The 26,599-nt window shown below is 41.0% G+C and overlaps 1 protein-coding gene across 5 annotated transcripts in view; it reads left to right on the forward strand.

Annotated features, from left to right (window-relative positions):
• The window catches only part of SOX5 (SRY-box 5), a 673,706-nt gene that overhangs the window by 591,001 nt on the left and 56,106 nt on the right, over window positions 1-26,599 (forward strand). For all 5 annotated transcript variants that reach the window (XM_014959575.1, XM_014959577.1, XM_014959574.1 and 2 more), the window contains one exon: window positions 19,565-19,711. In XM_014959575.1, the coding sequence (XP_014815061.1) occupies window positions 19,565-19,711 (147 nt within the window). The remainder of the gene's footprint in view (window positions 1-19,564; window positions 19,712-26,599) is intronic.

Raw genomic sequence — 26,599 nt, forward strand, 5'->3', positions numbered from 1 at the left:
CACGTCATTCACACAGCGAGACTTCCGGCCAGCACTGGAGGGCAGGCACACATAGGATCATAGAACCATAGAATCGTCTAGGTTGGAAGGGACTTTAAAGATCATCTAGTCCAACCATCAACCTAACTCTGACAAAAAAATAAATAAGAAATAAGCAATTAAAAAAAAAACAAACCAAAAAAAACCCCAAACAAACCTAAACCATATTCTTGAGGACCATGTCAACCCGTCTTTTGAACACCTCCAGGGATGGTGCCTCAGCCACTTCCCTGGGCAGCCCATTCCAATGCTGGATAACCCTTTCCATGAAGAAATGTTTCCTAATATCCAATCTAAACCTCCCCTGGTGCAACTTGAGGCCATTTCCCTTTGTCCTATCTCCTGTGACTTGGGAGATGAGACCAACCCCCGCTTCTCTACACCCCCCCTTCAGGTAGTTATAAAGCGTGAGAAGGTCTCCCCTCAGCCTCCTCTTCTCCAGGCTGAACACCCCCAGCTCCCTCAGCCTCTCCTCACAAGACTTACTCTACAGACTCCTCACCAGCTCCGTTGCCCTTCTCTGGACCCGCTCCAGCCCCTCAATGTCTTTTTTGTGGCGAGGGGCCCAAAACTGGACACAGCCCTCGAGGTGAGGCCTCACCAGTGCCCAGGACAGGGGGATGGTCACCTCCCGAGTCCTACTGCCCACACTGTTCTTGATCCAGGCCAGGACGCTGTTGGCCTTCTTGGCCACCTGGGCACACTGCTGGCTCCTGTTCAGCCCACAGGCCACCAACACCCCCAGGTCCTTTTCTGCCAGGCAGCTCCAGCCACTCTGCCCCCAGCCTGTAGCGCTACAGGGGGTTGGTGTGACCCAAGGGCAGGACCCGGCATTTGGCCTTGTTGAAACTCACCCCATTGGTCTCAGCCCATCGATCCAGCCTGTCGAGATCTCTCTGCAGAGCCTCTGTACCCTCCAGCAGGTCGACACTCCCACCCAGTTTAGTGTCATCTGCGAACTGACTGAGGGTGCACTCGATCCCCTCGTCCAGATCATTGATAAAGATGTTAAAGAGAACAGGTCCCAGTACCCAGCCCTGTGGGACACCACTCATGACTGGCCACCAACTGGATTTATCTCCATTCCCCACCACTCTCTGGGCTTGGCCTCCAGCCAGTTTCTAACCCAGTGGAGAGTCCTCCCATCCAAGCCATGGGCAGCCAGTTTCTCCAGGAGGATGCTGTGGGAGACTGTATCAAAGGCCTTGCTGAAGTCCAGGTAATGAAAAAACGCTGCTGAAAAGCAGCATCCCTGCATCACTCCCCAGGGGGGCTGTGCTGGAGAAGGCTGGCTGTCCCCTGGCACACCGGGGCAGCAAGGCCAGCCGCGTTGTGCTCTCCTGAAGGTGACGTGTCCACTCTGCAGGTTACACTTCTTTCCGCACCGGAGTGTGAAAACAGCATCTGGCAACAAAGCCTTTTCTTTTCCTTTTTCTAATTTTTCTTTTCCCTTTCATGGCTCAAAACACTCTTTACAAATTATAACAGTGTGTTCTCTGTTCATGCACCAAAACATTACAGCTTGTGATAGTGTTATTAAAGTGTTTTGGGCCATTACCATAGAATACAGCAGCATATTTATTTCATTAAGGGCACCAAATGGATCTAGCTGAATTTGGCAAAAGAACGTGGCTGAAGTCCTACTTTATATCTGATGTTGATTTTACCATTAAACTCTGAACTTCTGAAAATTAGAAAGTTCACAATAGAAACACTAGTAGATGTGCTACGTTTTTTAGTAAGTTAAACTGTCCTTAAATAGCTCTTACTTTCTCCACAGTAGTTCTACATTTGTATTTGTTCAGCATTCCAATATTTACTTGACCAACTTGGGGCTTATTGATGTTTAGGGTAAGCAGTATGTTATGTATGTATAGCTTACGTTTAACTCACTGTCCTGCTGGGTCACCAATAGCTGCTTTGGAATATAGTTCCTTTTAGTCCAGTGAACCCTGCTCAGCCCATTCCCATTCTCATGGCAGCCTTGCTTCTTGGTAGACACTGGTCTTACAGACTGGTGGCCAAAGTAATTCGGATGGTATATATCAATGTATGTTTGGATGAGATTTTTAAAGAGGCCTGAAGGGATTTGGGAGCCCAGCAATAATTAATTTCTTATGGTGGCTTTGAAATTAGGAGATGCAACATTCACACTTAATCCTTCCTCCTATCCACAGCTGTTTTATTTCTCCTGTGATTCGTTTTGTGGGAAGGAAACAGTCCCCAAAATGATATCAGAATGCTTGATGGTGAGATGGCATTAATTCGGTAACTCAGTTTTCATTGGATAGAGCAAAAGACATGAGGACTCAGCATTTCCTACCTCTGGTCCAAGCTGGTCAAGCTCACGTTTGTGTGGTAGCTTCTGTTTCAGTGCATAGTGCTTGCTTTCACGTCAAGTGGAAAAAGAGAGAATAATTTCCCAGCATTTTGTGTTGTGTACCAGGACGTCATACCCCATATACTGGTGCATTAGAATTTTATTTTTGCACAGGTGTGGGACTCTAACCAAACTGCATACTGCCCCCAAAAGCAGTGTTTGGTACCCTCATTTTTATCATACATTGTTAACATGGGTAGATGAACTTGTATACGTCATCTGAGCTCAGACAGAAAAAGTTAAAGAAGAGATTCTAAACTGAGTCAGGGCCTACCCAGTTAAAACTCAAAGTGTTATTTTTTAATTTTATTTTTTTTTGCATTGCATCATTTTATTCAGATAACTTCATTTCACTTCACAGTAACTGCTGCTCAGAATCATGTCCTTAATGGATGTAGGGTAGGTAGGTGCTTGCACGTCAAACGTTTCTTTTGTATCACACTGGGTGGCATTACAGGTTTGATTTCACTAAAAGGTATTGTTCGTGATCAAGTGTAGATAGGAATGAATATTAAAAAAAAAAAGAGGAAATGTTAGATTAAAAAAAAGCTGATTTGTCACTTTGCTCATTGACTATGAACTGAATAGACTTCTAACCCTTAAAATACTTTCTCCCCCCTTTCCCTTTTTATTGCCTGGAATCTTAAGAGCTTTATCATTTGCAGTCATAAAATGAAAATATACACCAAACCCTCAAAGGGCAAGTATGAAATTAAATTATATTTGGGCAGCTGTAACCTTTTAAAACGATCAGATTCCAGTTAATGTATTTCTTCCTGTTCCGAGTGCTGCCATGGTGTTTGATGGTGGGAAGCAGTCCAAAGGGCATTGGGAGATAATAAATTCACTGGAAATTTCACCCTGAGGCGAGCCTCGATACACCAAGGCTTCCATTTAGCGGGACTGACCTAAAAATCTTGTCACATCCAAAGGTCACTTAGGTTGGAGTTGGTGTGTCCCATCTATCTTTCCCTGGTGCAAAGAATGACAGCTGAGCTCATAAACAGCATCGGAATATGGAAGACAATCGGGGGGAGAGAGAGGAGAGGGAGGAAGGATAATACCTCTGACAACTTCCTAGATTTCCTCTAGGCCGATGAGAATAGATACCATCGTTGGGGTTGCTTGTCGCTGCTACAGAGCAAATGGCAATTCAATTTAAAGAGGTTACAGTTAACTGTGGAAGTCTAGAACAAGTGATTCCCCCCATGTCTGCAAATGCCCTGTAACGCTGTTAGTACACACCGTGCTCTCCCTGAACATTTTATACTTGTTATCAGTCTGGCTAGTCAAAACAATTTGCAGTTTATACAATGCTTTTGACGAGGGTTAAAAGTCTAAAAAGCTGTCGGTGATGACACTGGTAGGTGTCATCTATAAGAACAATGATTCTAAGAGAAATAATTTGGACAATGACACTGATTATAAACAATACTGGAAGGTAAGATATTTTCAATCTTACAAGAAAATCTGTGATGTACGTCCTCTGGGATGTTGCTTATCCTAAGCTCATTAAAATCGGTATAATCCTCCTAAACAGTAAATTGAAGCAAAAGGCCTTTAAAGATGACTCTTGTCTTCCAGTCATAGTTCTTACTTCTGCAATGGGAAGCTCCAGTGGGTGCTTCCTCTGCTTGCAGTACATTAAATACTGGGGACAGGGCTCAGAGTCGCATAACAGAAGTATATTTGAAGGACAAAGATCTAACTTACCATAATTGGGCTTACTTAATTGGGGATGAGCCGTGCAGCATATGTCTGTTGTATCCTAATGGTGTGAATCTCCTTCTCAAAATTCTCTAAGAGGGGGATGAGAGAGACTGTCTGCCAGTCACCGCTGGGATGCAGGTGGCAAAGATTCCCTCTTCTACATCCTGTCCTGGTTGGAAAAAGAAATTGTAGCTGGTGGTCAGTGCCCTTCTGACATACGGGAACACCCCACTGTTGGAAGAAAGGTACCATGTGCAGTATAAGCATTGGTTTAATTCTTCTTGGAACATTAAATTAAGGATAAAATTTGCAAAGAAATAATTACATAAAATCAGTGTAACCATGGACATATGAGGAAAAAAAAAAATCAGAATGAAACACCCATGTTCCAAAATCTGCAAAATATTGAATAAGTGAGGTATCCAACTCCTCCTGGGAATTTGCTGACGTCTCTCCATGAATTTTAGTAAATTGGATCCTTCTGAAGAGGATCGCAAATTTTATGTTCCTTTGCTTGTTAAAACTAAATGGAGTATAACTGTTATTTTCAGAAGTATTTCACACATTCTTACAAACATACTATATTTGAGGCAAACACAGTGAAGAAGGGCAAGATTGGCCAGCTGTCAGTGTTTGTCTTCATTTTCCTTGGGTTCACACTCTACTTTATGTTAACGTATATGTTCTCTACACAAATCCCAAGTAATTTACAGGCAACTTTGGGGAGTTATATGCCCTTTCCCACATGTTCTGTGCTGAAAGTGTAGCTGTATGCCTTGCCAGTTTGTACAGATTTGGGGAAGACAAAGTCACTTTCCATCTTACTTGTGTAACATGAAAAAAGGAAATGTGTATGTTTCATGAACTTCAGAGAGGACACACATATTTCACTTAGAAAAAATTCAACTCCTAACACAAAATTTTAAAAAATTACATAGACGTGCTGAGCACAGACTAGCTAGGTTTCTTCCTGGTTTGTACTCAGGATGGTGCGATGAGAATCATCTGTAGCCATGGGTGCCTAACGGGTATAATTCATCTGGCCTAAAGTTGCAGGTTCCGTTCTAGTTTTTATAAAGGGAGCTCAGGGTGAATAGCTCAGACCTAGTCAGGTGGATTTCTCTCTCGCCCCCACTTTGTGTCACTTTTCTGCTGTTGTTTAGTTTCCTTATTTGTTTGCCCAGTCCAGTGAGTAAGCAAGTAACAGTGGGTAATAAAGTCAGAATATTTCTGTGATTGCTATTGGGACAAGGAGCCTCAAGGGTTTGTATTTCTGTAGTGGTTGGAATTTGTGAAAGACACTGAACTGGAGTCAGTGCAGACAACTTTTTAACCACCAAATACGTGTAGCTTCCCTGTGTTAGTTGAGTTTTCCGTCCTTGGGAAGAGGAGATGATCTGTTGTGCTGGTCAGTGCATTGCTTCCCTACGTTTTCATAGCCATATTGATGCCATTTCATGCCAGATGACTTTGGACAACCGACAGTGATCCTGAAATATGTTAACGTTGTTAAATACATGATGGAAAGAGAGGTGGTGAGAATAAGGATTGTATTTAATGCTGCGATATTGGGCAGTGCTTTTATGTTACCTTAGATGTTCCTTTTATTGTGAATATGTTCTCCTTGATCCTAGCCTGAATTATGCCATGATACTGACTGGAGAAGTTGAGAGATATTTTACAGTTGCTGACTTTGGCAAAAACAAGATGTGTCCCTGCGTAATGGAGGACTGTACTGTTTCTTGCATTATTCATGCTTCCCACGCTGGAGTCACAAACACTGGTAATGTTAGTACTTGTCATGGAAAAATTTAATTGTCAGAGATGTTTAATATATTAACGATAGATGGGAGGGCCCACAAGAGACCTTCCCTATTCTGGATTGAAATGTGACACGTAATTAGCGATAAAGGAAGGCACTGTATGGAATGGATCGTTGCTATGTGGAGAGAAGTGAGGAGGTTCCCTGCTTGACATTCCCAGTCTTTCCCGAAATGGAGATATATTTACCAGTTGCTAACTGAAGAAGCAATGAGTACTGTTCACCCTCCCACTGTAATGAACAGCCAGACTTGGAGCAGCATAAAAAGGGTCAATCAAATAGGTCGTACATCATATGAGGAGGCAGATGTTAGAACATATTGTAATGGATTGCTGTGCGGTATGTGAAGATGGCTTGTGGAGTACAGGGATGGGGGGAGAGAAGCTATCAGCAATGCTTTCTGTCACGGTCACTGTAAATATCCAATTTTTTGAGGCAAACTTCTGAATGCAGGACATCAAAGCGTTAGCGTTCCCGCTATGTTAGACTTGCAGGTAGAAAGATGGAAGTAGAAAAGGAATAGAAGCGTGAGTCCCTCTGTAATACTCTGTGTAATATGACTGTGTCTAGGTATTATCTGTGCTCTGCCAAAGTCAGCCTTAGCCTTGGAATGTGTGAGTATTTTACCTGAAAAAAACTACAGAGCTTCAGACTGTATTAAACACAGAACTGCTAAAATAGCTCCTATTTTAGCAGCGCCCCTAATTCACACCCACTCAAACACCTCCTCGCTCGTTAACCCCATCATCAGACCCAAGTAACTCAAGTGAAATGAGATGGCATTAGGAATGAGGTAATGAACAAAGATTTCTGGATAATGTTATTACTCCATGATAGCAGTTCTTGTTAGAGTGACTACCGTTAAGAGCTTCTCGGTATTTCCATTGCAAAGTCTTTGGTACTCCCACCCCTTCTGCTTTACAGACAGCTACTCAGCCAGAAGCAATTTAAAATTTGATTTTACATCAATTTTGGCTGATGTTTTGAATTGAAAAGAGTTTAGTGTTTTGGTACTGCTTTCTAAAACATAAAGATTGCTGGTTTTTTCCTTCCTAATCCAAATTTCCAGCTGAACAGTTTAAAATATGGATTAGCGCTTTTTATAACCCAGCCACATTATTAACAATTGAAAAATGTCTCCTAAGCATGCACAGTAATTTTGGTATTTAATCATTTTTGGACAAGCAGATCCACCTTTATGTTATAAAAAATGCCATAGTAAAAATTGGTGTGAAGGGGACAATTTTTGAAAAGCATTGTTTTCACTAAGAAGTCCACCATTTTTATGTCTGTTTTTTAAGAAAAAGTTACTCAGAGCCTCAAAAAAATTGTGAAAATCAATTTTAATAAGTAGTCAGGGATGGATCAGATGTACTAATGGATTATAGAACTTGTTACTAGTTAAGTAGTGTTAATACATGTCACTGGTTGGAGAATATGTGGATATGTAGAATCCTTGAAGAGATGCGTTAGAGGTTACAGCCCTGTGTCCAATGAATGGATTCTTTTTGCCTAAAAATACAGCAGTTTGGAAAGATGTGTTTCCACAAAATCAGTCAGAGGGATGGGGCACCTCTCCTATGAGGACAGGCTGAGAGAGCTGCGGTTGTTCCAGCCTGGAGAAGAGAAGGCTCCGGAGAGACCTGATTGTGGCTTTTCAGTACTTAAAGGGGGCTCATTAGAAAGATAGGGACAAACTTTTTGGCAGGCCTTGTTGTGGTAGGACGAAGGGTAATGGCTTGAAACTAAAAGAGGGTAGGTTTAGACTAGATATACAGAAGATTTTTTTTCCAGTGAACAGGTTGCCCAGAGAGGTGGTAGATGCCCCATCCCTGGAAACACTGAAGGTCGCGTTGGATGGGGCTCTGAGCAACCTGATCTAGTTGAAGATGTCCCATCTCAGGGCAGGGGGGTCGGACTAGATGACCTTTAGTGGTCCCTTCCAACCCAAACTATTGTGTGATTCTATGATTTATCCCATCTAGTCTTAAGAGCAAATTGCTGTAGAATTAAAGGAGAGAGAGAGAGGACGCTTCCACAGGGTAGCCCAGGTAAGATGGAAGATTCTGGGACTGAACAGCTTTCATCGGGATAGAAGGATGGCAATGGAGAAATGTGGAAAAGTTTGTGCTTTCCTTGGTCAGTTTGATTCTAAGAAGTAGAAAGCTCACACTTGATGTGGGAACATGAGGCTCCAGCAGCTCTTTGTTATCCAAATGGATTGGGAAAACTGGAAGCAGCCGCCGTATTCCTCCTAGCTGAATGTAGAGTTCCACAGTTTGTTGTATAACCTCTTCTTGTGCTTGAGTGCTGCATAGCATGTGAGGAACATAAAAGTTAAAGATGTAATTCCCTTTGACCTTCAATCATGTTATTGTGCCTACAGCTTCTTAAACCTCGAGTACAGCATGTGCCAGAAGAGGCACATTGGCATGAGTTTCAGGCTAGATTTAAGGCTTTTCACGCATGGGCTGAATTTGGCCATGCAGTGTCATTGGACCTTAGTGTTTGCGGTTTCATTGCAGTGAGAGTCAGAGACCACTTTTGGGGGAACAAAGTCTCTAAGAATTAAGAATTAAACTTCTGTACGTGTCCTAATGGAATATGCAAAGTGTCACTCTTCCCATTACATCAGTGTAAGCATGGAAATAATGAGATGAACCAGAAAACAGCTTCTTATGTTATTTCCTGAGAAGTTTGCCAAAGCTTCACAGAGGTTTCAGGCTCTCTGGAGTTTTATGGGTTCCATTGGAGAGGGAGTTTTACTGACCACACCCATTTTTATCGTAAAGTCAAAGAGTAAAAAGATTGAACAGCTATTGAGTTGTTTCTACTACTTCATTTGGTTAAAGGGAGACTTTTGTATAATGTAGCAAACTCAAAATAATGAAATTAATTGAGTGCTTTTCTACTCTCTCAGCTCTTCTCAGCAATTCTGTTAACAAATAATGGCACTCTCCTCCACACACTCTTTGTAGCCTGTCGTCTCCTAACCTCAAGCATCCCAGTTCAACAAAGATGCATCTGTTTTTTTAAGTATCTTAAGTTATCTAGCTTATAGCAATAGGGCTATTTTGAAGTTAGGCACTTCTGTGAGTTTAAAGTGGATAGGACTCACCGTTGAGAACATTAGGAGGAGTCTGACCAGAGCAAAACTTGGCTCGTTTCTGATTTGGAACACAATTCAGCAAGGCTCAAAATATTCTAGATCAAAGTTAGGCCAATTTCTATGTCCTTGGTTGGAATTATAGTTTCCCTACGGGTCTAGTACGTTTGATTGACCTTTTCTTTATCTTTAGTAGTACCTGGACCACAAATGTTCTGTTTTAGAAGAGGGGATTCCATGTGGGTTAAAGTCAAAGAAAAAGTACACGTGAGCTGGAGCTTTCCACAGTTCTTGTCATGGATTCTGCTCTTATGGAGAGGGCTCACAGTGTGCTGCTGGGAAGGAGAACTGATGCCCTGTATTGATCCCATGACTTCACATCGGGATCCCGTAGGATGAGGTGGGACTTGGTATCTTTCTGGAGGACTTGGATAATGAGCATGGAAGGTAATGAACATGAACAAAAACTACATGAGAGGTCAATGGCTTGCTGTTGGACTCTGACAGAACTTATTTGAAAGTTTTCTGCAGTACAGAAACCCTTAAACTGGAGAGCTAGCACTGCAGGACTGACATTCTTCTCCCCCAAAACAATAACGTTGCGCTACTTTCTCCACTTCCAAAAATAAAATAAAATAAAATAAAATAAAATAAAATAAAATAGCTGCTACAGCTGTATAAAGTTGCCGTGTCACATCCTATTAGTTCTCTCTGCTAAGGAAAAAGGGAAGGGGGAAAAAAAAAAATCTCTTCAGAACTGTTCTAGGAATCAATTTGTTTTAGTTTAGCTCTCAGAAAAAACACATTTTCTTCTGCAACTCAGAAGGTCTACCCGTCACTGGTCGCTCCCTTTCAATATTCTTCTTCTACCCCTCCTTCTTCCTTTACGTGTTCTTTTCAGGGAGGCTTGGCCCACGGGAAGCAGCTCAGATGCAATCCTTAGTTCTCCTTTAAGGCACAAAAGTCACATTCTTTCCTCGCTGCCCAAACTGGAAGAGAGTAGCTGTGGCTCTCTAAGTCTCTGAAAGTGAGCTCTGCTGAAAGTTGCTTACAATGGCCTAAGAGTTTGTCACTGTCTGTCTCCTGCACCTTTATACAGATCCTTTGACCACATAATACAGCTCAGTTCAAAGAGCAAATTAAGCTTTTGAATGAGCTGAGTAGATGTCACTGAGCTCCTGTACACGTTAGATAACGGAGGAACAATGTTAATTTATCCTTCCAAGGACAACAGAGACAACACTCCAGGTTCAGAAATAGTCTTAATGTCAAGAGGGAAACTAGACTAGAAAGAGTATGTTTCTCATTTCACTGTTTGATATCATAGTTAACAAATGAAGACATAACCATGGGGGAGCTTTAGGAAATAGACTGGGAAAAACATCCAAGTGAATTTTTTTTCAATTTATTTATTGTCCCTTCTTACACACTATAATTTGTTAATATGATGCTGTTGCTTCTGGTAGGTTATTATCATCCTTCTGCTACCTTTAGGGAGGGACTTCGGTATTTTAGACTCGTTCTTATCACAGTTTGTCACAAAAGAGTTTCTAGAGCAGGCTGAGTGCTGTGGTCCACATGGACTGGAAAACACCTATTTCCCTACTTTATTCCTGAAGAAGAGGAGGGACAAGTCACCAAGGATTCTTACAGTCATTGAGATACAGGAACCTGATACCATATCAGCATTCAAGTGAGCAAATCCATGTTCTTAAAATAAGAAATGCAGTTGACCTTAATCTTTCTACTATGAGCTCTACAGTTAACTTCAGGAGAAACAGAGTATTCAGATTTGAAGTAATTAATTCAGTATCAATCCTAAAGCAGGCACAGAGTTTTCTTGACTTAATTCCCTGTTGAATATAACAACTTAAAATGCAAACAGAAAATCTATAAATAAAAACTGGAGAAAGAGTTGCTTAAGGAGATGTGTATAAAATAGTGAAATCCCTTAATTATAGCTCAGCAATGTGAAATATATAGAACCTTCTTTACAGTAGTTCTGCTGGCAGTATTTCCTTATTAACTACTCCAGCCACTTAATGGATAACAATGAATGATTATATACAGTACCAGTCAAGTAAAGCAATGTGATGTGAAATAAGTATTTTGTCAAATGGCCACTCATAGAATTTTGTTCTCTCAAATGGGAAATTACACTTACTGGAGTCAGGTGCTCTGAGCTAGTTGCCAAAAATCTGGATATATCAAAAAATAAAGCACTTGGGAAACATACTTGTGGTAAACAAATAGGCAGTGGTGTGCCACTTTACTAGACTTCAAGCTTGTAATTTGGAAAAGCTGTACTGGGACAGAAGTCACCATGTGGAACCTTCATACAAACACTTCATCTTCATTACAGAAGTCAGCTCTATTCTTCATTACAGAATGCTCAGTGATAAAGGGAATGCAGTTTACAAAACAAATGCCCCTTCTTTAGTTACGCATCCCTGTTGTTTGTTGGTCTTCCACATTACCACTGCCCATCTTACTCCTTAAGGATGTCCTTAAAGAAATTCTTTTATCTTTTTTTCTAAGAAAAGAATTTATGTTGGCTTAAAAATAAGTAATAGTAATGGCAGCAAGCATACATTGTATTCTGGTTCTGCACAACAGAATAAATTGCTAGATTATTTTTTTTTAATATGTACAGTATTAATTACTTTCCATAAAGGGGATGCTGTTCATCTGCAACATTTCATCCAACAAGCTTTTTCCAGAAGACATTATCAAGTTTCCTCTCCAATATGCATTCCATATAGTCAGTCTATTTCAATTACTGTCATATGGTGTGAACATGGTATGTATGAATATGTAGGCCACTTGGGCAGTTTTCCAGTTAAAAACTCTTCATTTGTAAAGAGCAGGCAATCTTAAACACACAGTTTACAATGATATTTTATCACAGAAACTAACAGATCTTATTAGCCTCTGATAGGAAGTGTCTATTGATAAGTTCCTACAGTTACATCCTGTAGAAGGATTGTCTTCTGGTTAAGGCATGGGACAAAGGAGCCATGAGGTCTAGGCTCTAATCAGGAGTTTCCTGCAGTCTTCCTGTGTCGCCAGGAGCAGTCAGTTGATGTCATGAGTGCTGATTCTCACCTTGCTAACATTTGAGTAGCATTTATCCATTGACAGAATTGAAGACTGCTTTTCAAGGAAAACTGAATTTCTTAACATTTATACAGTGCTTATGGTTAATGTCTTTCCCATAGAAGCTACTATAAATACAAATCGAGCTGTATTTAGCTAAAATGACTGTCCCACCTATTGAAACTCCATTAGTTTCTTATGAAACTCAAAGCTACCATAAATTATACCTACAGTTTATCCACTGTTATACAAGCAAAGCAAGCATTGTTTTAAATGTACTACCGTGATGATAGAAGCCTTTATTACTTCAAATACAGACTTAGAGCTCATTCAGATTTCAGTGACCTGGACTCCAGCCTTGTTTCTGGATGCCAGGGATCCCCAGTTGATCATACACTGAAAGTTCCAAAATGAGAAAAGAAGTAGTGCATTCAGCCTGTCACGGGCAAAGCGATCCTGTTGACGACAGTAGGATTATTCTCAGGAATAAGGGCCGTGGACCTGGAACCCTACAGATCAGCTACCAGAATCATATTTTATGGAGACTTGTGGTTACTGATTCTAAAAGTGATGTTTTTCTAATAGGAGAGAGACGGTGGTTACAAGGCTGTGCCTGTAACTTGCATGCACAAAGTGTATAAATGAAGCCTTGTTCTGTTTGTGAATGCTTTACAGTTTTTTTTTCTGAGGAGGACTTGTTTTTCTAAATGTTTCTTTCTAAATCTCAGGTTTTTTTAAGGCTAGAGAAACTATTAGATTGTCTAGTCTGAGAAAACAAGATGTGAAATATTATTTGGCATAATGAAGTCTTTGTTCAAAGTTCATCTTCCAGAAACACATCTGATCTTGAATGAAATACCGAGTCAAAATCCACCATTTCTCTAGGCAGGTCCTCCAACTGTTACTGATGTTCTCTGATCAAAAGCAGCATATTACATATCTATTAATTTGCTCAGTCTTAACTTTCAAATATTTATTATTGTTCCTGGATTCATGATTTTCTTACCTGTCTTCCTCCTTTAGGCTAAATGCAGAGGAAAGCTAGGAGGGGAGTTTTCAAAGGAAGTTGGCTGGTTTCTGTGGCCACCGGCACAGACAGTGTAGCTTTTCAGCATTTAGTGTATCTTCTCTAGTCTCTGTGTGGTCCACAGTTTTGGGGCGAAATCATCCAGCTTGCTATTTTTCACTTGGTGCATGAAAGAAACACTAGTTCAGGCAAGGTCCCCTGCCAGGAGTCTCTGTGGGACATACGCATACCTCAGCACTGGGAGCCAGGGCAATTCCTTTTAGGAAATGGGTGGGATAAAGCCAGACGGTAGGCGCAGTAATAATTATCCAACTCTGTTCAGAATTCTGAAGAACAAAATAAAATCAAACCAAGGTAAACCAAAATTAAGAGAATCTCAGGATCTCGAGCTGTATTGGTCTTATCTGAAATAAGCTCAAAGTGAAAGCTAGCAAACTCAAGCACTGAAGCTGAGTAAAATTCAGCTTGCAATGGGTTCTTTGGGCAAGGTTTTAAAGGAACTGATTGAATTTGTGTTCAAACATTATCTCTCTCTTCTGAAAAGCTCCCAGTTGGTGCAAACAAATGGCACTTTAAAGCCTTTGCTGAAGTTTTGAATGTACAAATTATGATGTCCCTTTGAAATGTTTGACTAACAATATTTGAAGGAAACTCAGACACAGGAAAAGTGAGAATTTGCCATTTGTATCTTTCAGATATTTAATGAAGAGCTACTGAAGATCTAGAAAGCATTGCTACCAATCACTGAATTCTAATTTCTATAGTTATCTTTTGTCCTATGTTGCCACTACTTTTAAAAACCTGTCTTACAGTAGGATCTATGTCAGATGTTTAAGTGAATTCTTTTTATATTTCTAATTCCTTGTGACCTTTTTTTAAATAAAGACCCCACCTGAACAGATCCAAAATTAATTCTTTCTGCCATAATCAAACATTTTGCATGCCTTGTACAAGCATAAAATTTGAGGTAAAGAAAATGAAATTCATGTATTCTGAATGAGAGAATCTCAATTTGTACTATATTTTCCCCCAGATTATGCAAAAATCAAAGAACAGGGCCATTCATGTGTATATTTTTAATGATGGGTCTTAGAATGACAAAGAAATCGAAGTGTTGGATCAGTCAACAGTTCAAACATAAAAGCACAGTGGTTTGTAAATTCATCACTGGTAATTCCACTGAAAAACTAGCTTATATCAGAAACAAATTTATTGCAGTAACCGATTCAGTTTCCTGTACTACCTGTCTCTATTTCTCTATGGTTGTATTTTTTTAATAACAGCTCTTAATCTCTACTGTTCACTAATAAAAATATTTTAATAAGAGATAATACTGTAATCCAAATGCCTATAGGTGCTTGAATCAACTGTCTCTGCCTATGTAATTGCTAACACTTTGTTCAACCCTTTTTAAAATTGCTATTAAATCTCATTCTCATTTTCTGTATTAATAGAACAAGAATTCATTTTTAGTGTACCCTCAAAGCAGTAATGAGCATTGTTAACATGTAACAACAATGCCCAAGGGGAAAGTTTTCAAAGCCGGTCTAACCTTAAGGCTTTGCTATTGATGTACTACAGAGCCATCAAGCCAAGAGCTGTTAGAGCTAGTCCATTTGGAGAGTTCAGCTGCATATTTCTGCTTAATATATTGGAAGGATTACAAATGGTTTAGGTGCTGACCTAGGGAGAAGGGGGATTTTTTGTTTAATAGCTAAAGAACAGAGGGGCAACATGATAAAAATAACTATCCCTCCTGTTCATTTTAAAGTGTATCATATTGTGCTTTTGTTCTGACTTTCCTTCCATACAGATTTTCGTAAGAGGTTAATGAGAAAACATTAACAAGGCGTGCAATATTGCACATGAGCAGGGAAGCTGAAACATAGTTATTTAGTTATAAACAAACAATAGATGTTACTTTTTAATTGCTTTTTCAGAAGCCCAATTCTGCCTTCTTGAGGAAGTATTATCTATCTTATTAAATGCAGAATATTACCGTTATTTTATCTATTATATGTAGCAAAAATAAACTTGTCTAAAGCGGTACTGCTTCACTGATTTCCACTGAATGCCTTGGTCATAATAAACCAGTCAAGACCCTATAGATTGAAGGTCCTGTATGAGTTGTAGTGCATTCCTTGAAGGCGGAATTTGAGATTAAGCCTTTAAGTCAGCAGAAGGTAGTGGAAGTGGCTTCACGAGTCTCTGTTTGCGATACAAATTAAGAGGCTCAAGAACAGTGTATTACACCAGTGATAGGTAATAACATCACTTTGATTGCATTTCTTGAAGTCTTGGTTTCATTACTGTGAAAAGTATAAGGCTGCATTTTGGATGATGATTGGATATTTCAACAGAGACCAACTCATACACTGTTTCAAAATCTTAAATTCTATTGAGGAAGCATGGGTAGAAAATATTCTTTTGTTTTAATTCAATTTGTCTATAAAATTAATGCATAAATTGTTGTCATTTAGCTGTCTTGATTCACAGCACTTGGTCACACCATTGCCCTTTCCTTGGGTACGAGCTAAAGGTCATCGTGTCCTAAAACAACTAAACATGAATAGACAAGTTCAATAATGTCAAAGCTCAAAAATATTGACAGTCCAAGAAATGTGATGCATGTTGTATATTTCTGTCCATTTTTTTAAATGGGGGGGAGGGGGAGGACAAATATAGGATATATTCGGATATCTTAGTGGTTAAATAGGATTCAGACCCTTGTAATTTCAGAAGCTACATATTTTTCACTTTAGAGCTGGACCTGATGTTGCTTTTCAGTAGAATAGCTGCTTTGTGTTGCAGGAAAGGACTTTTTAAGATGGTACCCTAACAAGGGACCTCTTATAAAATTTTTACTTAATGTTTGTTTTTAATTCTCAAAATAAATTACATAGAGGTGATATGTTGAATCTGATAGGAGGAGGACGTAAGTTTGTACAAAGCATGAATGAAAGCTTTATAGGTTTCCTTCCACCCCTCCTTCTAGATTACTCCACACTATACTGAGTGCTTCACTCTCTTGAGGTGTATCTGTCCCTGAACTGAAAGTAAGGCATGCATTTGAGATTCCATATATTCCATTCCGGGTCCAGAGAAGGGCAACGGAGCTGGTGAGGGGTCTGGAGCACAAGTCTTATGAGGAGAGGCTGAGGGAGCTGGGGGTGTTCAGCCTGGAGAAAAGGAGGCTGAGGGGAGACCTTTTTGCTCTCTACAACTCCCTGAAAGGAGGGTGTAGCCAGGGGGGGTCGGTCTCTTCTTCCAAGTCACAGGCGACAGGACGAGAGGAAATGGCCTCAAGTTGTGCCAGGGGAGGTTCAGATTGGATATTAGGAAAAATTTTTTCACTGAAAGGGTTATCAAGCCTTGGAATGGGCTGCCCAGGGAAGTGGTTGAGGCACCATCCCTGGAGGTGTTCAAAAGACGGGTTGACATAGTGCTTAGTGACATGGCTTAGTTTGGGTCTTTTTGTCAGAGTTAGGTTGATGGCTGGACTAGAGGATCTTGAAGGTCCCTTCCAACCTAGATGATTCTATGATTCTATCATTTATCACCTAAAAATACGACTTTTTCCTGGACTCTGGCATAAGGAAATTCATTCCCTGTGCTTATTTAGACATTGTCTGCTTTGCATGCGTTGGCAAAAGGGTGGTAGATAACTGTCGTGTAAGGAGGAACCATAGCTTCTAACACATTTTTCAGTGACCACTGAACAGGTGTAAGATGGTACAGATTCTTGGACACACGTGTCGTGAGTGTATTTCATACAGTTTAGTTCTTGTGATTCACTCTTTGGACCTCAACAGAAGGTTGAGAGCTATGTTTGAGACAGAGATTTACCGCTCTTGTCAGGATAAGGATTCTGTTTGAAAAGTCTTCCCCAAAGGCTCACACAGAAATTTCCAGCAGGCTCAGTCCTCAACACATTGGTCCCCATATGGCCTGTCAGTGATCTCCAGTTGGTTCAGGACTGCTAAGTGTCCAAACTGACTTTGTTATTCTTACCTTTACTTGTGGGCTAGACATATTCTCTGATATCTAATCTATAGATTAGCAGCAAGCTTGAACCTTTCCTGCTTAATGGCCATTTGACTTTCTTTTGTATTTTTCCCATGGTTCCCACAATTTGTTTTGTCTTTTTGTTGTTGTTTTTTTTTTTTGGTTGGTTGGTTTTGGTTTTTTTTTCCAATAGGGAGCGAAAGAAAAGGAAAAACTTTCCCTAGGTCTGCTCTGTCAGAGTCTGATTATGTTCGAGGTGTTCTGTAACCACGTATCCTATTTCTTAGACAACTGTTGCCCTTGTGTTATATTAATTCATACATAAAGCTGGCTTGGTTTTCCTTGAACTGCCTGCTGCAGTTCTTCCCGGGTTCACACAGACCCTTGTTTCTTTCTCCCCGCTGGATTCAGTCTTCTTTTGAAAGAATGAATGGATATGAACTTCAACTGATAAATACATGCATTTGAATCTGTGGCTGATTTGTGGCTGGATTGTTTTTGATTACTTTTATCTGTAGTTGATTTGCATCTATTTGGCTCAGACTTGCTGGGGGTAACACATAGAATAAATGAATAAGTAAATTTGAGGAAGAGGCAAGGAGAGGGTGGATGAATGAATGGATGATAGGGAAAGAGAGAGAGACTAAACAGAAAGGGATGGATAAGAGGTGATTAAGAAGTACAGAAAAATAAGGAACAAGCAGTGATCAAAGTAGAGAAAAGAAATAAAAAGGATTCAAAACTGAGAAGAATAGGAAGTCTGAAAAGAATAGAAAGAGTGAAGAAGAGATAACTAAGAACTTGGTGCCTGATTACACCTGAAAAAGCAGAAATGAGTTACTTTTAATTAAGAGAAAGGGCTGGGATTGTGCACCAGTGAAGGGAAGAGTTTGTACGGGAAACTATGGGACAACGTCCAGGGTTGTCCAAGACTCAGAGCAGTAAATCTTGCCCATTTGATCAAGTTACGTGTTTGCTACAAGGCTCATGTACTCCGAACTCAAATTAGCAGTCTTCTCTCTACCTTTTGCACAGCTCCATATGGAATACCCCTGTAATGAATCCTCATTTTCCTCTTTCAAACTTGCCGGTTTGGGTTAGCATTTCTTTGTGCCCTCCAATCTGACCTTTGTTCTTTTATCAGCACAGACAATTAAATAAAACCCAGCAGCAAAAGAACTAAGCACCGCTAACAAGGCTTTCTTAGGCTAGTTGTATTGAAGCCCCCTTGTTTTCTCACATCCACTTCCATGTTCCTGCATGTTATCCCTTGTCGCATTGCATCTCAGAAGCTCTGTCAGCACCTGCAGGCAGAGAGCACCACCGTTTAGTGCTACACGTTACACATGTACTGCACAGCACAAATAATACCTAGCATGAGTCTTTGAAACTGATGCTGTGACCGAGGAGGGAAAGCCTCTGTTACTGCATTACCTGCTGTCTCAAGCACTTGGTTTCACCCAAATCCCTTTGTATTCACAAAGCAGCGACACTTGATGTTTCTCCTGCCCCCCATCTTTATATTCTCCACTTTTATTCGGAGGTCAGGGGAGCTTCCAGGCACTGCCAGTTTCCCTGTCTTCTCTCTGCTTTTGACCTCTGTCAATTAGACTCTTAGTGTAGGGCTTAATTTTAAACAGCTGACTATGATTATAAGTATTCACATGCTAATAATCAAATATGTGTTTAAAGTGCCTTGCTGGTTTAGTTTTGAAGAGAGAAACATTCCCACTGTGTATCTGCTTTGAATCTATCACAGAAAGGGTTCTTAGTCCTGATTGGGGCTTCTGGGTGCTAATGGACATAGCATTCCCATCGATATGTATGTATTTACATTGACTGTAGCAGTTCCCCAGGATCCAACTGAGAGTGGACTCTCAAAATAACTGCTAAACAAAGTTTTGGCATACCCTGTCCCAGACAACTTACAGCCCATGCAAACATAGCAAGTAAGATGAAGAAACATCAAACGGTAGCACAGAGACCGTCGCAACAAACATGTGAATTCCACAGGGGTCAATGCATATTATTGGTATTATGCCTAAGTCATCTCAGGAAAGGAAAGGTTGCCCAGTGGCTCGGGGCAAACCATGAAGATTAGCTTTTCTTCTTTGTTTTGAATCCCTGGACGCACAGGGAAGCTGGAATATTTCTCATGGTGACATCTGTCATTCGTCCCCTGAGGAATGAGTCACAAAAGTTGAGATGACACAAGAGCATGCTAAATAAAAAATACCCATCAGAAGGAAAATACATCATCTGTAGTAGGAGAATTTTGGGGAAAATGACTTATTTATTGATGATGTCTCTCCTCTCTCCTCCCTCCACCCCCCCGCCCCTTTTTTGTTTGTTTGTTTGTTTGTTTGTTTGTTTTTACAGCAGTTGTATGCTGCCCAACTTGCTGCCATGCAAGTGTCTCCGGGAGGCAAGATACCTGGCATACCCCAGGGTAACCTTGGTGCTGCTGTATCCCCTACCAGCATCCACACAGACAAGAGCACAAACAGCCCTCCACCCAAAAGCAAGGTACCGTACCAGGCCCTGCAGCCTTGTGTTTCTGACAACGGGGGTATTGCCGTGTGTCTGTTGGGTTTTTTTCTGAAGGGTGTCTGTGTGCCTCTCGGTTGCTGCCATCTCAGGATGGCTTCCTCAAACAGGAGAATATTTGTAGTGCTGGTTTTCTGATGGGAGGACCCCAGCACAGTGACACCAAACAATCATTCATACGTGACATCAGTAACAGTCACCACCTCAGCTGAGATCCCATGATTTTCCTTGCAGCATCCTATCTATCCCACTGCTGTTTCTTCCATCTTCAGTAACAGGTAGCAGGCTAAGGTGACCTGCTCCCATTCCAGCACACCACTGTTGTTTCAGAAGGCTAAACCGGAGTCAGGTTAGCACTGTGTCAACAAGACATGGGAAGCGGTGGGACGTCTCATCTGCTGCCAGATCCTGTCCTGGGGTTCAGTGGGAGTTTGTGGAGGAGCAACATTGGTTGTGTTATAGAACAGGGCCGGTATCTGTCCATCAATCGGTGGGGCTCTGATGAGTAATCTTGGTCATAGCTGGGCAATTAGCTCCTTTCTCATTTAAGAGGTCAAGTTAGCAGCTCGCAGTCACATCTGTATAACACTGCAAGTGTGGACTAGTTATACCTAGAAAAAAGATATAGAGCATGTCCAGTGGAAGAAAATGAGCTCAGCGTATGCCACAGCTGAGCAAAACCTAAGGGGTCAAAACTGAATGGTACATCTTAGGTGTTGCAAAACAACTAGAAAGAATTTAGCTAAGGAATATTGGGAAAAAGCACTCCCATTTAGGTGACAGCAAGAGCTTGATAAAAATGTGTCCTTTCTTTTTGTTAGTGTCCTCTAGCATGCTGTCCATGTCCTTTATTGTGTCAGAAAAGATTCCTTGAATTGACAGTAGTGTCTTGTTTTCACCCTAACAGTAAAGCAGCACAGATTAAAAATAACCAGACAAATAAATAATACCATTGTCAGCTCAGTGAGATATGTGTTCAAAGAATAAAATAGATGGTGTGGAACCAGTAGCTGTTGTGTTAATGAATCAAGCTCTGGATCTACGTTTTCTTTCTTCTCTCCTCAGTGTAGACTTTCTGACTTCCCCAAATTTATCCTTGGCTTGGCCTCTTCTTTTATACACTGTAGGGCGAGGAGTCACAAAACCAGTCAGTGTCCGATTATAGTTTTTCAGGGTTTTTTCTAAAAAGTCATGTCTATGGTTAACAAGAGATTTTTGTGCATTTTACAAGGGGTGTTTGTGTGTGACTAGCAGCTTGCTTGATCCACTACACTTAAAATCCCGGTGTTGTTTTTGGATCTCTGGTGCACAAGCAAAATGTCTGATGAGCTTTAAGGGGACACAGTATTTATTTTGTGGCAGTTGTGGTATTAGAAGGCCTGCCATATCTACCGGTACCATCAAGCATAGCTGTCTTACTGGCAGCTGTCAAGATTGACTCTGTTCTTCCTTGTGTTTTATTGCCTTTTCATATTAGTAGGTGTTCCAGTGCCTTTGGCTTGCAGTTCTGTAGGACACAAACAAAAGTTACTTGCAAATTCGGGAAAAAAAAGAAAAAAAAGAAAAAAGAAAAAGTGGGCCACAAGGAAAGGAAGGGGGCTCCAAAAGGCTGTAAAATTGTGCAGCATGAGCCCTGTGATGCATGCTGTTTTCAATCTGCTGTGTGCCAGTTGGAGGCTCAGAGAGAGAGCGAGGGAACGAGAAAGGATAATGCTGAGAAATGATAGAGTGGCTGTGACCTCCAAGCTCAGCCTGGAAATCCAAGACATTGATTTCACTTAGCATTCCTGCTGAGAAATCCGGCGGAGTTCAGTTGTAATAAAAGAACAAGATTCTGTTCTAATGGTAATGGCGTATGACAGACATATCACTTTGTCTGTCCTCAGCACCAGAGAGAGGAGAATTGGAGAAAGGTCACCTGACCTGCCTGTGGTGTTGTGCGAATGCTATACTGAGCTTTGAACTCCAGCCTGGAAGCACAATTATTTATAATACTAAATGATAAAGAAACCTTTAAAGAGCCTACAGTAATTAGAATAAAGCTTACACAATAGCGCGGTGGCCTGGCTCAGAAAACACACTGGCAAATCCATCACAGTGGCAGAAACTGAAGCTTATGTGTTGAAACTAAACACCTTCGTTTGTGTCTGTGTGGAACCTTCCTTTGGTTTTTCCAAGCTTGTTTGTGTTCAACAGAGCCAAAAGTTTATTGTGCTTGCTGATTTTTTATTTGTATTTTTAATTTATTATTTTTTTAGCTATTGTCAGGGTGTATCTGTCTGAGTTTTGCAGCCATTTTTTAATATATTTTTTTAAGCCCTAGCAGCAGCAACTTGGTTCTTTAAGTTAGTTTGCGGTGGTCTTTCTCGCTGTCGCTGTACGTCAAACCTCCACAGATGAACAGTTAATGCCTTAGACAAGCTTTCAATAGATGCTGTTTGCTGAATCTCTATTTTCAGCCCACAGTTTACACTGGCGCGGCTTTGGTAATACGCTCAAGTGTTTGAAGACAAGGAGACAGCCTTACCTGAGAGTGTGTCAAGCTACTGGCAAACATCTAGGTCACTTCTGAAAAGCTGTGGTTTTTTTCCCTCTTGTATAGTGTTAAAGTTAGCGTGCTGCTCTTTGCAAGGATTCTTCAAAGTCGGCCTCAGCAGCAGATGGAACAACTGTTGGCTCTAGAAATGCTGAGAAGCATCAGGGGGAGTTTGCCAAGGATCATCCTTTAAATCTAGTAAGACTTGAACACATCCCTGAAACTCCTCTAAGACCTTGGCAACTCCCGTTTTGGCAAACCTTTTATCAGTGGACCTCACCAGTGTTTGAACATTGTGCTGGGCAGACTACCCTGGCATCTTCCGCTGCCTCGCTCGCCTGTCAGCAGATGTGACCTGAAATAGTCAAAATTCACTTCCTAGGTTTCTGTACTGTAACTTTTAGGAAGCCATGGAGTAAAGATGCCATTATGCTGTGCTGCACACATTCTGTCAAGTTTTGGTTAGGAAACTGAGCTGGTGTCGTACATTCTTCCAAGAAGAAATCTGTGCCAGAAAAATTGATTTAAGAAACAGAGCTAGTGGAGCCTGTCCAAAAGCAAATGCGTGTGTCTTGCGGAAATGGATTTTAACACAGCTTCTTCTTGAGCAGTTTTAAAAACAGCCGGTATGCTAATCATACCATTCAAATTTACCAAGGCCTCCTCCACAACCCATTTGAAAGGCAACTATCTTCGAAGTTTGCCAAATTGTGCTGGATTTCCAAAGTCTGTCTTAAGCACATTTTTGCCTTTGATCGTGTAAAGGCTTGCGTGCTGCTCTGTTGGGTGTTCAAGGTGGTTACGGGCTTCCGACTAGAAGAGAACAGGCACAGGTGCAGGAAAGAACTAGGCAGAATAACCTACCAGTCCATCTTCTGATTAACTTCAAGCCTCTTGCTTGTACGGGGCTGTGCAGGAGATAAAAAAACCCCCAATGTTATAGGGAATATGTTTAGCTGAACAGTGACCTTTACCGTGCTAGCAGGATTCTCACCTGAGAGCTACAGTCTATGCTGACTATAATGAGGTGCATTATGCTCTTGAATAAGGACAGCAACATCACCCTCACCTGTAAACAGCCAGGGCCCTGTTCATTCCTGCCTTTGTTCCTTCCTTTTTATGTTGCACATATAAATATAGCATCCAGTGCCTGCGTGATGCACTATCCTAGCCCTTTCCTTGTAACCTTTCAAGTACAGTAATTCTGGACCGAATTTTCAATGTAGCTTGTAAATGTAGCTAAATGATTCCCCGCATTTAATGGAGCGCAGTGCATTGTCTGTAGCATCTGCTGAAAAACAGGAGCAATTCAGTGTGAGATGTGACAGGAGAGAATTCCTGGGTGCTTTTCTTTTAACCTTGTTATGACCTCAGCCCTAACCCTACTCACAGTTGTGTCTCCATCAATGGCAACAGCACACAGATTGTCCAAATCAATTTTTTTGTTCTTTTCAAATACTTCTGGCAGTGGTGTCACTATTTGCTCAGCGGTAGCACCTGGGAGTTGTGACAAGGAAAGGAAATGTGTTTCAGACAAGCCAGAAACAGCACTAAGCAGTTGGATATACACAATCAGATTCTCCTCAACTGCAGTATCCAGACAAGTATCAGTGTGAATCCTTAACTGAAAGATGGTACTTTATTTTCATGTTACCTGATCCTCTGATCACCAAAGTAAATGTTGGATTGGAAATTTTTCCTGTTGCCTATAGTGAGCAATAGAATCACCTTTGAAAGACTGTGGTAGAGAGTTTGCCTCTCTACCACAGCACAGATTGACCGTAAAATGGCCAGAGGCTCTCCAGGGAAGCTTCTTCCATTTTTGAGGAATATCTGCTGCTGATGCTACAGTGGCTGCCACATGCACCAGCTGTGCCTTGCATCCTGTTTATAGTCTATGAAGGATAGAAAGGCATCGACAGGGTTCTTGCTCCATTCTCGCCCAGGCAAGGTAAGCCTGGATATGAAACTAGCAACTGAGTCACCGTTGACTTTCTTACCAAGTACATCCGATACCTGGAACAAAATAAAGAATAAGAATCTTTGGAAATGGGCATTTTAATTCAGACACACCACAGGCTATGTTACTAGGAAAAATAAGTAAACTACTTGCTATGGAGAGCTGGGTGGGCGTTTTCCTGTCCCAGTCAAAACTGGTGATGGGAGTATACTTCCCAGTTTCAGTAGGAAAACTTTCTTGACTCAGGATAAATACGTGATGGAAAAAGGAAGAAAACCATCTCAAGGAAGGAGAAAGAAAAAGACCCTAAAATGGCCTGTAATAAGAAAACTCATCAACATGATTTTTCTGATTCTATTTTGGGCAAATTGTTGACTTGAACTTCATTTTAGGTGACTACCTTAAGCAGCCCTATTAACTCATGTATGTTTGTCCCCCTTTCCCTCGTTTCTCCCTTTTGTATGGTAGCTCAGAATGTGAAAATTTATCCCGGGGAGATCTTGGGAAAAACACTAAGCTCCATTATGTATATAGCTGCATCAGCTTGCTTGCCACATCAAGCTATGACTATCACAGAAGCCTAGGAGCAGCTAAGTAGACGTACAGATTCCTTGTACCCATTTTTGAACACGTTAAAGGAAAGTATTTGATTTCAGCTCTAGAGATGATAGACACATTGCTGTTCAAATACAGAAGGATATTGGTGTTTCCTCTTCATAACACTTCTTTTGATTTAGTGATATCAAATATTTTTGGAAACAGGAGCTAACTGGTTTGTGCAGCAGTGTGAAGTACTTCAGCTATGAAGGGGACAGCTGTGTGATAAAGACAACTGATAGTGGCTGTGTTCAGGTGATCAAAGGATGTGACTGCTTGTGTTAGATGGGGCTAAATTCTTTCACCTGAAGAGCACAGAAGAGGAACCTGTCTGAAGCTAACCCATTGCACATGTTAGGCCTCATATACTAATGGTGATTACTGTCCTCTTTATTGGCTGAAGAGCTCAGCAGCTGCTGAATGCCTATCCAAGCAGCAGGAAATTAAGGCATCCTTATTTTCATTAAAGAGAGTACTGACATATTTTAAAGTGAAGAACAGGAGTTCTCATTAAATTCACATAAAGTGCTGTAAGAAGCACCATCCCTGCTAGAGCGTCAGGGCAGTGTTTATAGAAGGCTTATCTCCAAGATTTGCAAGGCTCTTCTATTTTTGAGAATTTCCAGACTGGACATGATTCCTTATATGCCACTGATTTTAAAAAATCCTCGTAAATTAATCTATTAAGCATTTCAGCACCAGAATAACAGTTTGCACTAGAATATTCTAAATGGGTAAATTCAAAACATTTTTCAGTGCTTGTATTTCCTAGTCCCCCTGTCAGTGCATCAAGCAGGTGAGAAATAACTGTAAGATAATTGAGAAGTTTGTAGTGTGGATGCAGTGATGTACTGCATCCACAGTAGCTGTAGGCTGAGACCTCGTCTGCCTTATCTGTGCTATGCGACTTGGTGCTACGCTACTTCTTTAGCATCCCTGTCCATTTTGAATGGAGACCTTGTAGCTAATTATCTCTTTACCTGGAAGCCTTCTTCCTTTGCTGCCCATGCTTTTAATCCCAAAAAGCAAACTGTGGAGTTGGTGACAGAATCTTTGAAACTATTTTCCTCTTCTTTGCTCTTCTTCCTATACATGATGTCCAGGCATTTAGACAATGCCTTTTTAAAGCATTTGCTGGAGCACAATGAAGTGACGTGTACTAATGGAACTTCTCAAGATGCTTTTCTGAAATAGAGAATGTGTTCTGAACAATAAAACCAATGTTAACAGCAATATCTAAAAAGCAGCAGTAACAGGGACTTGCACAGCATTCTGCCTGCCTCCCACCTAAAAATAAATTAGATACATGGAGGGGCTCCTAGGATGCTTTTTCAGATTAACTCTCCACAGCTCTGTTTCCTGATACCATGTCTCTCTGGCAGGAGCCTGTCTCTCAAGCAGAGTTGCCAGCCAGTCAGCCCTTGTTCGGCTCAGTCGGCACTTTTTATAATGAAAACTCAGAAGAAAACATAACAAAAAGTAAAAGAGGGGAAAAAAACCTCCCTGAAATCTGGTCACAAAACAAAAGCGAGATGCACACATTGAGCAAGACCACTGCATTTCTGGAAGAGAGGTCTTCAGAAATGAGACAGGGAACAACAGAGATGTAAAGCAAAGTGGTTTTGACAAACATGCAGTATGTGCTTCTTACTAGTTCACTAGTGTTTCTTGCCACCAGAGCCCTCCTTACCTGGTACAAATAAATAAAACACCCACTTTTTCCTAAGTGGCAAAGTTTGGTGGTGTGGGCAGTGGGTAGTCTTCATTCTTTTTG

The sequence above is a fragment of the Calidris pugnax genome, unplaced genomic scaffold (assembly GCF_001431845.1).
Source record: "Calidris pugnax isolate Ruff unplaced genomic scaffold, ASM143184v1 scaffold316, whole genome shotgun sequence".
Classification (NCBI taxonomy): domain Eukaryota; kingdom Metazoa; phylum Chordata; class Aves; order Charadriiformes; family Scolopacidae; genus Calidris; species Calidris pugnax.